The sequence below is a fragment of the Ctenopharyngodon idella genome, chromosome 6, assembly GCF_019924925.1.
Source record: "Ctenopharyngodon idella isolate HZGC_01 chromosome 6, HZGC01, whole genome shotgun sequence".
Lineage (NCBI taxonomy): Eukaryota > Metazoa > Chordata > Actinopteri > Cypriniformes > Xenocyprididae > Ctenopharyngodon > Ctenopharyngodon idella.
Genome location: NC_067225.1, coordinates 7,557,897 through 7,572,699, shown reverse-complemented (window position 1 = coordinate 7,572,699; position 14,803 = coordinate 7,557,897). Strand labels below are relative to the sequence as shown.

At 34.7% G+C, this 14,803-nt stretch overlaps 1 protein-coding gene across 1 annotated transcript in view; it reads left to right on the top strand.

Moving 5' to 3' along the window:
- Positions 1–14,803, top strand: part of tmeff2b (transmembrane protein with EGF-like and two follistatin-like domains 2b) — a 79,348-nt gene that overhangs the window by 51,921 nt on the left and 12,624 nt on the right. The window contains exon 6 of the mRNA XM_051897166.1: positions 11,017–11,165. Within this exon, the coding sequence (XP_051753126.1) occupies positions 11,017–11,165 (149 nt within the window). The remainder of the gene's footprint in view (positions 1–11,016; positions 11,166–14,803) is intronic.

Below are 14,803 nucleotides of genomic sequence, written 5' to 3'. Positions count from 1 at the left end.
CATGTATCAGATGCAGAGTCTTCTGCAGGCCAGTTTCTGTTCTTCCTGGCACTGATTCTGATGGCTGATAAAGTCTACGGCATTTCACTGTGATACATTACAGCGCATAGCCGAGGGTGCGTGCTGTATGGTGTGCGCTGCAGTAAATAATCTCTATTCGATTGTCCTTCTCTCTGTCTTTCCATCTTCTCTTTTTTGTATTCTTCATCTCCCCTTTTAGCTTTGCGATCTCTTTTGCGGTATCTGTCCCTTATCTTTAGTGAGGCTTATGATTAAAGCAAGAAAAACAATTTGCCAGTAGGGTAAGTAAAATAAACTTAATTCAAGATAAGTAAATTGATCCTGTTTTGAAGATGTTTCGATATTTTTTTTTACTGGAAATCAGGACAAAACTACTGATGAAGACAATGATTTTTGAGTGACATCAGCAGAACAGGAAACTAATTTCAGAGTAGTGCTACTGTAGTTGGCAAGGTAACTCGTTTTCATTTAGTTTAACTATGTACTAAAATAACTAAAGCTGAAATAACATTAAAAAAAACTATATAGACTTTAAAAAAAAAAAAAAAAAAAAACTATAATAGTATATCAATGATACTAAAATAACTAAAATAAATCTGACGTCAGCAGAACAGGAAACTAATTTCAGAGGCAGAGCAAGCTATTACATTTTGATGAAATATTCATTTAAAAAACAGTCTGTTTTCAATGTCATATTAACTTTACCAACCTCCCATCTTGCCGCATGTATAGCAAAGATTGCAAAAACTGATTCCAGGTCAGTATTCTGACCCCTTTGTAATCACTCTCACATGGACAAGGTTTCAGGTTTCTCTTTTCTGTTTCATTTCAGCCTTGTAATTTATTTAACCCATTGACTAACATGTTGTCCCTTGGCATTCTGTGGCATTCTGAGCAGATTGTAAATGTTAATTGTATTGTCGCTGGACTATTAGGGCAAGTTCTCTGTCAGTCTGGAAGGATGATGGATTATTTCCTAGTACGAGGCCCAGTGTTCAGGACAGTGGACAGGAAACCCAAGAGATGGAGGGGCAAAAGAGTGCAGCTCTCTGCTGCAATTCCATCTTCAATTAATAGAGTTCCTCTTCCCTCGCAGACAGATTAAAACCTCAGGACCATGGGAGGGCAATTACCATTCAAATATCCCTCACGGTAATACACTAACCAGACAGATCAGAGGGAGACCGAGAGAGATAGAGATGTGAAAAGGGACGGGAACGATTGAGGGAGAAAATGTCAGAAAGAGACAGAGATGAAAATAGGGAAATGGGGCAGTTCATGTATGTGTGTGTCTACGTCTAGGTTCATGTGGTCAGTTAAAAGCAGGTGTTCCATGAAAGAGGGGAAAAAAATTAGGCCCTGAAACTTTTAATAAATTCCTTTTCTTGTTGGTTTTTCAGCAAATGGTCAGTGAAAAGATATGCTTAACCTTCAGCCGCAGCGGGGTCAAACTAAATATATGTTTTCTACTGTATTTATCTATTATTAAAAAGTTTTTCATTTTAGCAATCCTGTCACTGAAATTTGGAACACGTCTAAATACAGTTTACAGTAAAACCCTGATTTGCAATAAACAAAATAAACATTCAAATTAAATAGATCAAATATATTTGGTTTACTGATAATCTTATATTCCCCATAAATTAAAGAAATGGCAGCGGATATTTGCACTAAGTGCAAATAGCAACAAAAAGTATTATATTTGCACGAAGTGTAAATAGTTGTTAGATGTTATTTATACTTAGTGCAAACAGTGGTAGATACTGTAGCAAAGACTATAGAATAACACAAGACGTGTCACTCATATTGTTTTGAATGGGAGAAAGTGCAACGCGCAATATGGCGGAATAAGTCCCGCCTTCTAAATAAGAGCCAATCGCCGATTGGTAAAGTCATTGCGTCACTGCAGCGGCCGTTAGAAGCTTCAGTTTCTGTAGAAACAGTCAGATTCGCGCCTCCGAAATGAGACACAAGAGCCGCGCATTTAGGACTGCGCATGTGCATTAGCTTGATCCAGCCTGAAAAATAATTTTTTTTGTCATGATTCGAGCGTTTAGAAACAAAATTGTTGTCAGATTTCATTGGTAATTTCAAATATGAAATTTAATCGAAACCTTGCCAAACAGCTTTGTAGAATTTGATGTTTCCACATTCAAAGAGATAGGAGCTGCACTTGAATGCCCGAGAGGCGTTTCAAAGATGGCCGCCGAGCGAAATGACTTGTCTTAAAGGGACTTTGACTGTAGTATATTATAAAACAGTATGCCATAATAATAACAACATATTCAGTGTATATGATTATATTTAATAAATTCATAAATCGATGTCGCCTTAATGGGACATTACTTGACCCTGTCCCTAAAGCCTTCCTGTACTACCTGATAAACACTTATTTCCACTATTAAATATCTTTCTTTATTTAATTTTTTGAATAATTTCTTATTTTTTATTTAAAATAAACACTATTCAGAGTTGATATGCGATAGGAAAACGGGTGAAGAATGAGTTTGGTAAAAGGCTTTCCACGCCACTGATCCTGTTTTTAACAAATTTCTTTAGTAATTTTGTCTGGCTCAATCAGACATTGGTGGGCGGAGTTAGTGTAAATAGCCTCTGCCAACAAGGCAGGCTATTTGCACTTTGTATAAATAGACACTTCGTAAAGAAATATATTCGCTTGCTCAGTGCAGTCAACTACAATTTGTATAAAACGTGAAATGATGCTATTTCATTAATCTAGCCATTTTAAAGAATGTTACATTTTCTATTTTCTGGTACTTAATTGGTTAATTTACTGCAGTGAACTTAATATCAAATCATCATATGTCAAAATGATGACATTAAGTAAATTTTATGTTAAATAATAGTTTATCTAATAGTGTCTAATAGTTCTCACTACAAAAGCATTTGTAGGATTTGTGCCTCTAATGATTTAAAAATGTCATGGAAAGTGTCAGGAACCATTACATGAAAAAAGAATATTATTTTTTACTCCTGTTTGACTTTTTTCCATTACTGACCAAAGATAATGTCATTTAGCAGCACTACAAAAAGCTCTGTGCCACACCTGCCAATTACATGTCAGAAGAGCAGCTCAATTTTTCACTGTGAAATCAAGGGCTTATTCTTCTGCAGTCACACCTCTCCCCTCATTCTGCTGATTACTCTGAAAGATGTGTTCTACTTTCTCTGTTTCAGGTACACAATGTCTACAGAAAGTGTATATTATAGGTGCTTCTTCGTTTTCACAGTTTTTAAACTTTTTTTGTGGTATTTCCACAAAAATATTAAGCAGCAGTGTTTTAAAGGGGTCATGACATAGATTTTTTAAATAATATGTTCCTTGAACTTCACTTATAATTTTAATAATAATGCACACACACACACACACACACACACACACAAAAACCCATATACGAAAAAAATGTCATTTTCAGACAAAGCATTATGGAATCATTTACTTGTGGTTTGTGATGCAGCTGCTGTCAGATCCAGTACAGTTGGCTGCTTCATCTTTCAACAAAAGTTTCTTTGTGAACTCTCTAATACACTGAGCCTCGCTGACAAAACAAAATGCTCCGAACAAACATATAATCCTCCAACACGATCTGGGACCACATTAAAATAAACCATCCACTTGTTTCCGATGCTGTGATCCTTCTGAAGTCTGTACAGAGCTGTTAAAACAGGACGCGTCAAAGCAAACGTTCTTTCACTCTTTCATTTGTCCTGTTGTCGACAGACTCATGTGGAGTACGTCAGAAATTGCATGCGCAGCTGTATACTGTATTCAGTGTAGACGGTGTCAGTGATTATAATGGATTTTATTTGCCTTTGACAAAAAGTTCACATCCAGCGTAGGAAAATGAAAGCCCTTAAGCGACTGAATGCCAGTGGGCGGGGCCTATGGTGTGATGATGTATAACTATTCGTCGATGTCTTGCTCTGGAGGCAGTCATATGCAAATGTATTTGACCGTGCGACGTCACAGGTCACCAAATAGATTAAGGCAAATTTGATTTCTCATGTCATGACCCCTTTAAACATTAATGATAACACAAAATGTTTCTTGAGCAGCAGATCAACATATTAGAATGATTTCTGAAGGATCATGTGACACTGAAGACTGGAGTAATGATGCTGAAAATTCAGCTTTCCTATCACAAGAATAAATTACATTTTAAAATATACATAATTTATAATAAACAGTTATTTTACAATATTACTGTTTTTACTGTATTTTTAAAGGGTTAGTTCACCCAAAAATGAAAATTATTCCATGATTTACTCACCCTGAAGCCATCCTAGGTGTATACGACTATCTTCTTTCAGACAAACACAATCGGAGATATATTTAAAAATATCCTTAGTCCACACACACACACACACACACACACAAAAAAATGCATCCATCCATAATAAAAGTTATCCGTACGGCTCCGGGGGTTAATAAAGCAAAGTCTTGGGAAAGTGATGGGTTTTTGTAAGAAAAATATCCATATTTAAAATGTTAATAACTATAATTATTAGCTTTTGGCAGACCGCGGTACACATTGGTTTGTGGTGGAAGAGTAACCCCTGACCCGACGCAATGATGAACGTGGAAGCGCAGAGGATAGAGCAAAACAAAACACTATAGTCACGAATTAGAAATCTAAAACGATCATTTTAAAAAAGAAATGTCGGAGGATTTCAATATAAGAGAAGAGGAGCTTAAATTTGTTTGAACCGCAAGCCTAATTTGTTTGAACAGGGGTTACTCATTTGGTGCAAGTCGAATAGCGCAGTATGCGTACGGTCGTCTGCCAGAAGCTAATTATTTGAATTTATAAAGTTATAAATATGGAGATTTTTCTTACAAAAACGCATCGCTTTGCTTCAGAAGGCCTCTATTAACCCACTGGAGCTGTGTGGAATACTTTTATCATGGATGGATGCACTTTTTTTTTTGGCTTCAAAATGTGGCCCTCCCTTCACAACCATTATAAAGCTTGGAGGAGCAAGGATATTTTTAAATATATTTCTTATTGTGTTCATCTGAAAGAAGATAGATATAAACACATAGGAAGGCTTGAGGGTGAGTAAATCATGGGATAATTTTCATTTTTGGGTGAACTAACCCTTCAAGGGTGAAAAAAGCTACGGATGTATAGAATATGGCCTGTTAGAAAATGTTTGTGCGTTACAGTCGCTGTAGATCTTTGTGGTTTAATATGCAGGGAATCTTTAAACCAAATATAGCTGCTCCAATTCCACAAGATTAAGTATATCTTTGAGAGTCATGAAATCCCTACTGATCCTTTCTAAGTTGCTTTCATCAATTATATTTTTGGAAAGCTGTGAAAAATGAGAAAATATAGTTTCCATCAGCCACAGTGAACAGTGAGTGTGCTGGATTGATTTGCAGAGCTGTAATTCCAGACGTTATAGACGTCCTCTCTCCATCACTCCCTCTCTTTCTTTACCTTTCATTCCCCCTGGAATCTATTTGTATGTGCGTGTTGTGTCTGATAACCAATTAGCAGCTACATCTGCGAGCATTGATGCGGCCTGGTCCTATAGCATAGAAATCCCGCTCAAGCCAACAGTAATCAATTCATACCCTCTAATCACATTTACTTCAGCTCAGCTAAACTGCATTGAATCTGCTTCAAAGCATGCTGTTTCAAGAAGCACATCTTGTGTGTGTGCCTGTGTGTGCGTGTTTTTGTGTCAAATGGTTGTGTGAGAACATAAGTGTGGATAAGTGAGAGTCAAACATGGTTCATGTTGCTTTGTCTTGTGTATGTCTTGCCAAATGCTACCAGGTCTGGTCTGTTATCCTTTGGGCATATATGGAGGGATTAGAAATATTACAGAGGGGGTTTATAAATCAATACCAGACTTAGAGATGAAGTGCTCGCCAGTATATTCGACAGATGAGATCTAACAAATGTATGTGCTAAGAGCGTTTTCTCTTTCTCTCTCTCTCTAAGAATTTGTAAGTGGTAATTCTTGTATTGTGCTAGTTATACACGTCCCAGACAGACACACACAAATGCTTTCATCTTATGAACTAGCCATGTGACTATATATGAAGTTCTTTGATATTCAACGTTATGAGTACAAACAGTTTGGTACAACAGCCTGAAACCACATCTGGGATTCAAACAATCATTACATCATGAAAATAAACATTATACCTAGAAAACAACTCATCTTAGTATTTTTTTTATTATTATTATTTTTTAATGCAACCAAAGAAACATCTTGACATAACATGTGAGAGGCTGTGCTGTAACCCCTGCAACCCCTTCAGCCGTGACTTATTTACGATACAGCACTAGCCTCGTGTACCTTATTGCTTTTATAAAACGGTTACCACACAATACAAATAATAAAGCCAGAAATATGTATCAATGCAACTTTCATGAAGTAAACTTTTTCTAAAAGCCTTCCTTCTGCCGGAAAAAAATAGTCCCCGACCATGAACAGCAACAGAAGTTACATCTTCACGGCATTAGATGGCAGCAAAGACTGTCTTTATGAGTGTGTCAGTCAGTAGAGAAGACGATACGTCGGACATTTAAACAGATTTTTTATTACGAACATAGGACTGACCTGAAGGAAAATGCTAAATCTGAATACAGGTAATAAACTCGCTCACTCAAACTCTTTCTCACAACACTCTTCTACATAATACAGTAAGCTTCAATGAACAATATCAATTGAGAACAAACAGTTTACGTTGCTAAGAGTGGTTGCTAAGGGTGTTGTGTAGTGATACACAGAACCGTTGGGTGAAGCAGTCATAGCCGTGTTTTATCGTGAATAAAACACAGCTATTGACCAATCAGAATCAAGGACAGGAACTAACCGTTTTATAAATAGTATATATATAGTAGTGGCCATAAGTCATGTCCGGCCTAAGAAGAAATGACATCTACACACTTTATTAGAATATTATTAAAAATGTGTTAAAGATTTTGTAAGCATATTACATAGTTCTGCTCAGTTGTTATTATTTTTTGTGATAACGCAATGAAACATGACAAATTGTGCAGACATAATTTTTGGCCAGGTTGTCATACAAAGAAATTATGAACGGATGCAAAAACAAGAGAGAACCAATGAAATATTAATAACTCATTATGTTGTAGTCAATGTCTGCTTTATCCTGTGAATATTTATTATTTTATTTTTTCAAAGAATTTTTTTTTTATAAAATAAAACCTGTAGTTTGCCTTTTTTGACAAATCATTTTGTCAGATAAAAAACCTTAACCACGTTTAGCGTTTTGTTCTTCCTTCATATTTAAAAAAATATATAAAATATTTTCCTCATAGTTTGAAGGCTTAATCAAACTTGTAGGGTCATTAAAAACATACATTATTAATCAGCATTATTTTAGTATTATTTATATACCATTACAGTATTTATTAATATATCTTGATATTAATTTAATATTAATTAATATCATTCATTTTAACTTTTGGTATTTTTTGTTCTTTTGTCTTTGTTTTATTTTTCAAAATAGTAAGTAATTTTATACTTCAACTTCAAATTATTTTATTTCAATTAGTTACCAAAGGAACATTTCAAATTTTTGGATTTTTTTTTTTTTTAAAAACATTTCACGTTTTTTCATCTAATATGTATATTTTATTTCAGATTTATTTTAATTAACAACTATTTTGAATATTTAGTGTAAGTTAACAATAACAACACTAATCTTAATGTTTTTTAAAACTTAAAAAATAACATAATGATTCCATATTTAACAATATGGAATTAATCATTCCAAATTATTCATTGTGAGAGAGTTATACATCTCTAACGGTCACAGTGCATCAGAGAGTTAAATTACAAAAATGATAAATAGTAACATCTTCACTACTGGTCTCAGACATTTGGACTCCTCTGTACATGCAAACATTTCCATAAAGACGCATGCAGGCATAATTTTGCTAAAAAATAATATATCTGAGACCACACAGGCAAACAGATGGTGATATCGAAGTTCATCCAGATAGATAAATATCTCAGGCTGCAAGTACAAGAGAGGGAGAGACGAGGATAGCAGAAGTCTCCAGTAATGGAGTGTCTGGCAGAACTGATAAATAAATGAACAGATAAACTGCACACACAATGCAAAGTAAACTGAAAGATACAATTGAAGAAATTATGCTTGAATAAATGAAGAACCTGTGTGCATCTATTTGTAAGTGATGCATTTGCACAAATTGTTTCATTTGAATGAAATGAGTCAGCGGTTGCTTTTTGTAATCACATAAAGCATCACATGGTGTCTGACATCCTGGCGTTGCGTAGGGCACATGTTCTAAAACAATCCAATAAAACTTTGTGTTCGGTTTGTTGCTTCCATGATTCAGCTCATACAAAACAAACATTAAATACTAAAATTCACTTACACCTCTTGACTGAAAAAGTTTTTGCATGTATTAGACTTATTAAAACCTACTCTTTTTCATATGCATTGTAATATTTTTGATATTTAGCTATTAAATTTAATTATTTTTTTAAATCATTAAAATCCTTTGTTCACTCCATTATCAAATGATCATCTGTTGTCTCACATTTATTTTTACCTCTACACTGCTGCTCATGACATATTGCTTAAATAAAACTAGATTTTAACAGAATATTAAATGAGCAAGATTAAATGGGCAAACAGATGCAGAAATCATGGATACGGTGCAGGACGTAACCCTCTCTTTATAGACGCATCTGTCTCACAAATTCGAGGGTCAAAGAAACATATTTCCTATAGGTTGGATGCGCTTGTCTGCATCAAACCATTTCTCTTCCAATTTCGAATGTCTCAGAAACAAATTAGTATTATTGCGCCTGAATACGTCTCTATATTTGTCCTTTAATACTTGGTATTTGATTTGCTGTGATTTGTTCGTGCAAATGGCTTTCTATTCTTACTGTATTCTGAATCTGATTTATTAATGGGTGTTTTTCTGACTCTGGGAACACGTTTGGCCATATGGACTTGAATTAAACTCGCTACTTTATTAAATTTGTCTACTAACAATGTCCAGCTGTGGATAATATATACATGCATCATCTGATCCCTCATGAACAAATGTCATTTCCACCTTCTCAAATCTAGAGCCCCTAAGGGACATGCTGATGGGGGAAAAAAATGAGATGGGAGGAAACAATATTTCAATGCAATGAACATTATTACATTATTACAAACAATATTACAAAGCAATATTTCAATACTTTTGCGTTCGCTCGCAAAACCTTTGCGTTCCCTCTGAAAACTTTTCACATTCGCAGTTTCTCGGGGGAACGCAAAACATTTGCGAGAGAATGCAAAAGCATTGACCTTTAATTTTTCCTCCCATTTCATATTTTTTTCCATCACCATGTCTCTTTAGGGGCTCCGTACAAATCACCACTGATTCCGTGTTGGAAATGACAGCAATGGAAATGACATTTTTGAGACATAATAATAAACTACTTTATATTGCCAATTTTATGTATCCGAAATACACATAAATAATGTTTCATACATTTTACATAATTACAACTTGATTGGAAATGTAATATTTATTATGAATTTTCTTTGTATTCTTCCTACTGTACATCACATCTCTCATATTTCGGTAACATTTTACAATAAGGTTAACATTAGTTAATGTATTAACTAACATGAACTAACTATGAGCAATACATTTGTTACAGTATTTGTTAATCTTTGGTAATGTTAGTTAATAAAAATCCAGCTGTTCGGTGTTTGTTCATGTTAGTTCACTGTGCATTAAATAATGTTAACTCTTGATTTTAATAATGTATTAGTAAATGTTGAAATTAACATTAACAAAGATTAATAAATGCTGTAGAAGTGCAGTTCATTATTAATTCATGTTAACTAATGTAGTTATCTAATGTTGACAAATGAACCTTACTGTAAAATGTTACCCATATTTCATATCAAGTATGCACACTGACATTGTTGTGTTTTTGGTAATGAAGTACAGTAACTTTTGTAAAACCTTATCATGGACAAAACTGTTGTTTGAGATGGAAATAATGACAAACAAAATTATAAATTTTATATAAATAATTTTCATATAACACATATTAAAATGGTTTATTGCCTTATTTTTATTTTTTAGTTTAAAAATCTATTAAAAGTATTAAAATCTTAATACTTTTATGGCAGATTTTCATATTTTAAGAAGTCTGTCTGGGACAGGGTTATTATTTAACTAAAAAACTAAAACCCAGAGAAAAAGAAAAAAAAACTAATTCTAGAACCCTAGACTAATTCAAAATATTAATGATACTAAAATAATAAAGTCTACAAAAAGGTATGTGAAAAGTAGTCAAAATAAATTATGGTATACATTTTTCCCCATGACTGTTTAAATGTGTTCTTCATATTTAAGTCATTTACATGAGACAGTTTTCAACTAAAAACGGAAAACTTTTTATGCGTTTTGGCTGTTTATTTAAACATTTTGGCATTTTGGGTGGCCTAAAATGCTAACTTTTGAAAACTAGTTTCAAAGTGAAAGTTTTTGATAATTATACCGTTATCGTCTCCGTGTAAACAAAAAAAAGCAAATTTGTGAAAATGGTGATGTCATGTGCATACATATTACATGTTCAGTCTATAGGCGTGTAGTTTTTCTTTACAAAGTGACATCGCCAACTACTGGCCAGGCAGCATAATACAGCATTATTAGTCATGGATCTGTGTGAACGGTGATCACTTTGACAACGTTGTCGTCTGTACTCGAAAGACACAAAGAAAAAACCTTTCTGGTTTTTAATACATTGTTGTCCAGTAAACATACCCTAAAAAGAAAAAAAATTAAAAACAAGCCCTGGGACATAACTATAGTAACTATAAAACAGTCTTATATAGAGAATTTATTGTCTGACCCTTCTTTCTATAAGAAAACCCAGGCATTAAATTCCATCTCGTGTGGACAGTAAAGTTAACTCTGCTCTATGTTCTCTCTCTCTCTGTAGGTGTGTGTGCAATATTGATTGCTCTCACATCAGTTTTAATCCAGTTTGTGCATCAGACGGCCGTTCCTATGACAACCCCTGCCAGGTGAAAGAGGTGTCGTGTCAGAAGCAGGAGAGGATTGAGGTCAAATACCTCGGACATTGTAAGGGTCAGTTTCAACTCTCAATTTATTCAACACAAATGTGTTCACCTCTGCTCCAGCCTGAAAGTCTAATCACTTTCATTCTGCTCATGATCTGAGGAGGTTATGAGGAAAGTTACTCCTCACACACCATCTCTCTCACACACGTACATAAACACACAAACACACACACACACATTATAATATATATATATATATACACACATATATATATAAAAATCAAACAAATACTGTTCTTTTGAACTTTCTATTCATAAAATAACGCTGAAAAATGCATTGTAGTTTTCATAAAAATATTCAGCAGCACAAAATTGAAAATAAGAAGAAATGTTGAGCAGCAAATCATCATATTAGAATGATTTCTGAAGGATCATGTGACACTGAAGACTGGAGTAATGATACTGAAAATTCAGCTTTACATCTCAGGAATATATAACATTTTAAAATGTATTCAAATATTCTTTTTAAAACACATTGCATTTTTGTACATGAAGTTTCCCATTTTGGGCGCTTTTGGGGGGTTAAAGGAATTAAATATTTATTAAGTATTAAAACGATTAAGGGAATAAATAAAAATGGTAAAATAAGTTCTACTGCAGTTGTGAAATAAACAATTTAATCTATTTGCAAATAATATTTTGTTTTAAAATATGCACACGTTCACTCTTACTGATATCTGATATGGTTCTTGTCTTGTCACATTCAGTTATGAGTTACGTGAATCAAATTAAATTATATTAAAAATAATTTACATTAAAAACAGTGAAATTTCTTAAAAAGTTGAGTTGCTTGCATCACTGGATATTACTTTCGGTTGTTCAGCATTCCTCTCGTAAAACAGTTAAATATTAATGTTGAGCTGCTACTTTCCACACACTCTTTCAGAGATAAACTAAAGCGTTGCGCTGGAATTCATACTCGTCTTCTGTAAACAGTAAGACCCGCCTTCTTTGATTTGATTGGCTCACTCATTTTGACTGACGAGCGCTGTTAGACTTGAGACAGAGCAATCTAAAAACTTTAAAAACTTTTTGTCATCCATATAACAAACAGAGCTGTGCAGAGCAGCATCATATCAAATACTGAGGGACAATTTGGCCATTTCTAATTTTTGGGGAAACTTGTCCCCTCTAAATGTCTGTGGTGGCTATAGCTATATCTGACATAGCCTATACTCTACATTTCATACCATTATATGTATCATATCTTCTACATTTAAAATTTATAATGACAACTGCTATACAAAGAATTAAAAACACATCTTAGGCCTACCTAATGCAGAGGAAGCCGCCTCTTTTCCGAGTTGCGTAGATGTTGATAGTGGAAGCATCAGAGTTAGAGCCCCCTCTCTCTTTTAGTTGTGGGTTTATTTAAAAAAAATAAAAACTATGGATAAGTATCCATTTGGTTTATTTAGCCTGCTATTTAGCATAAGCCTAAAAACTATAGCGGGAACAGAACGAGAAGAGAGTCATCACACGTACCGCGATATGTCGGGAGAGAATGGGTTTCTGTTTTTTTTTTTTTTTTTTTGGTATAGTATTTAAAAATGATTTAGCCCTAATTTACTTATTCTAATCGCTAAAATGATAGGATAAGACAAATAAAATGCTTCATACCCGTGCTTCATATTAACAATGATTCTCACTCATAGATGTTAATTAAATTCTGACCTACTCAGATTGAAAATTACTTTACTTTTGTTAAAAGTCCCATTTATAAATAAATTAGAATTAATTTTCTCATTCATTTACCAGTAACTTTGAGTCTGGCTTCTTTTAATTTCAAATTCACTAAAAGTATAGATAAATCAAACTGCACCAAACATAAACGTTCTAAAACAGCTCTAAAAACAGTGTTGCTCCTCTCCTGTGATAAACAGAGCGGTGTGAAGGAGCATATTGAAACCAGTGAGTCTCTGGAGAACTAGCCTGCTTTATGTGTCCTCAACAGGCCACCGTACCCTGATACCTCCCAGTGTGTGTGACAGTTTGACTGAGTAGTGTGACCTGCTTCACAGACAGTGTCAGGAGAGAGTTTGAGAGTGAGAAGAAAAGAAAGGAAGAAAGATTATGATTAATTGAGTAAACGGAGGAGGGTGTGGTGTCATTGCTGTAGCATTGATCCCTCCATTGACTTACACGGATACCCTTCAAATGCTCTCTTGCACGCACACACACACACTTTTCTACTCACCATTTAGAGACAAAATTTTGTACTCTCTTAAAAAGTCTTTTGAAAGGCTACCTCATCTAAAAATTAAGATTCTGTCATCATTTACTCACCCTCTTTGTGCCAAGTCTAATTATTTTAGAGCGGTCTATGAGAAAATCAAAGATCAAATTATTTGCTGAACCCTTTCCTTTCTCCACAGTTTTCAAATTTCATTCGCATTCACATATGAGTGCTGCAGGAATGAGTCCTAAACCTGGGAAATGAGCATTTTTGAACTTCGATTCTATCTTCACAAAGATTTTTGTTGAAAGCCTGAAATCTGTGGTTAATAGAAGCTTATGTTTTATTCTACAACATAAAATATATCGGTAATACTCCACCTCTTACATGTTTTTAAAAAAAAAAGGTGGTTGCTAACAAGCAGCTAAATGGGACTACATACAGAGGTTGTCAGGGACATTAAACAAACAGGTAAACTCACTAGAGCCTCATTGTGTTTATACTCATGGACCTGCAAAACATTCTAACTCAACATTCCAACTTGTGTATTTTAAATAAAGAAAAAATTGTCAAAAGCTTAGCGGTGGTGACGTTGAAGTCATGCAAGCATTGTTTAAAGCCTAACTATAGCTTTTTACTTCTGGCGCTCGTATTGATGCTTCAGAATTCATAAAAGTTGTGTTCGTTTGTAACAAAAAGTGTAAAATCCTACTAGCTTTTGGTTGAGGGAACCAGGGTTATGCCAACTTTCGGGTTGGCATACAAAAATATGTCATCCCTGCAGCACTCTGGCCCTGTTTAAATCTGGTATTAAGATGCGTTTTGGTCGATCGGATCATAAGTGGACGAGGGAGACACATTCCCTTTTACACCTGGTGTTTTAATCCGTCTCTTTTGTCCACTTTTGACCACTTCTGTCCTGATTTCTTCGAGGGGACGGTCTATGGGCGGGTAAATGTATGGGCTTCTTCAGAAGTTTTGATTTAATAGGCGAAATAACCGCGCACAATTTGCATATGAATGTGACCGGAGATGATGGGAAAACATACCAATAGCATCAGCTTTCGTTTCTGCTCTGACAGCCACGAGACCGCACTGAACACGGCAAGTGCATGTTAAAAAACAGAAATGTTTAGAGAACATTGTGCTTAGAACGTTTTTCGTCTTCAAACCAGACTTCAGTCGGCAAAGTTTAAATCCCATCTGACTATCGCGCTTCCCATAATGTTTGTGTCAGTAGGTGGAGTGTAGGCGGTCTTTAGCGCCTGTTCGAACACTTTCTACACCACGAACGCGATCCGTTTTTGACTACCTCTGGAAGTGGTCGAAAGTGGGCAAGCTCAAAATGTTTTACACCCCGTTTACACCTGTATTTGGCGTCGTCCACTTGTGATCCGATCGACCAAAATAAAACAGGGCTTCTGTCACAGGTCTTGTAAGAGGACTGGGACAAGTTATTGATTGATTGA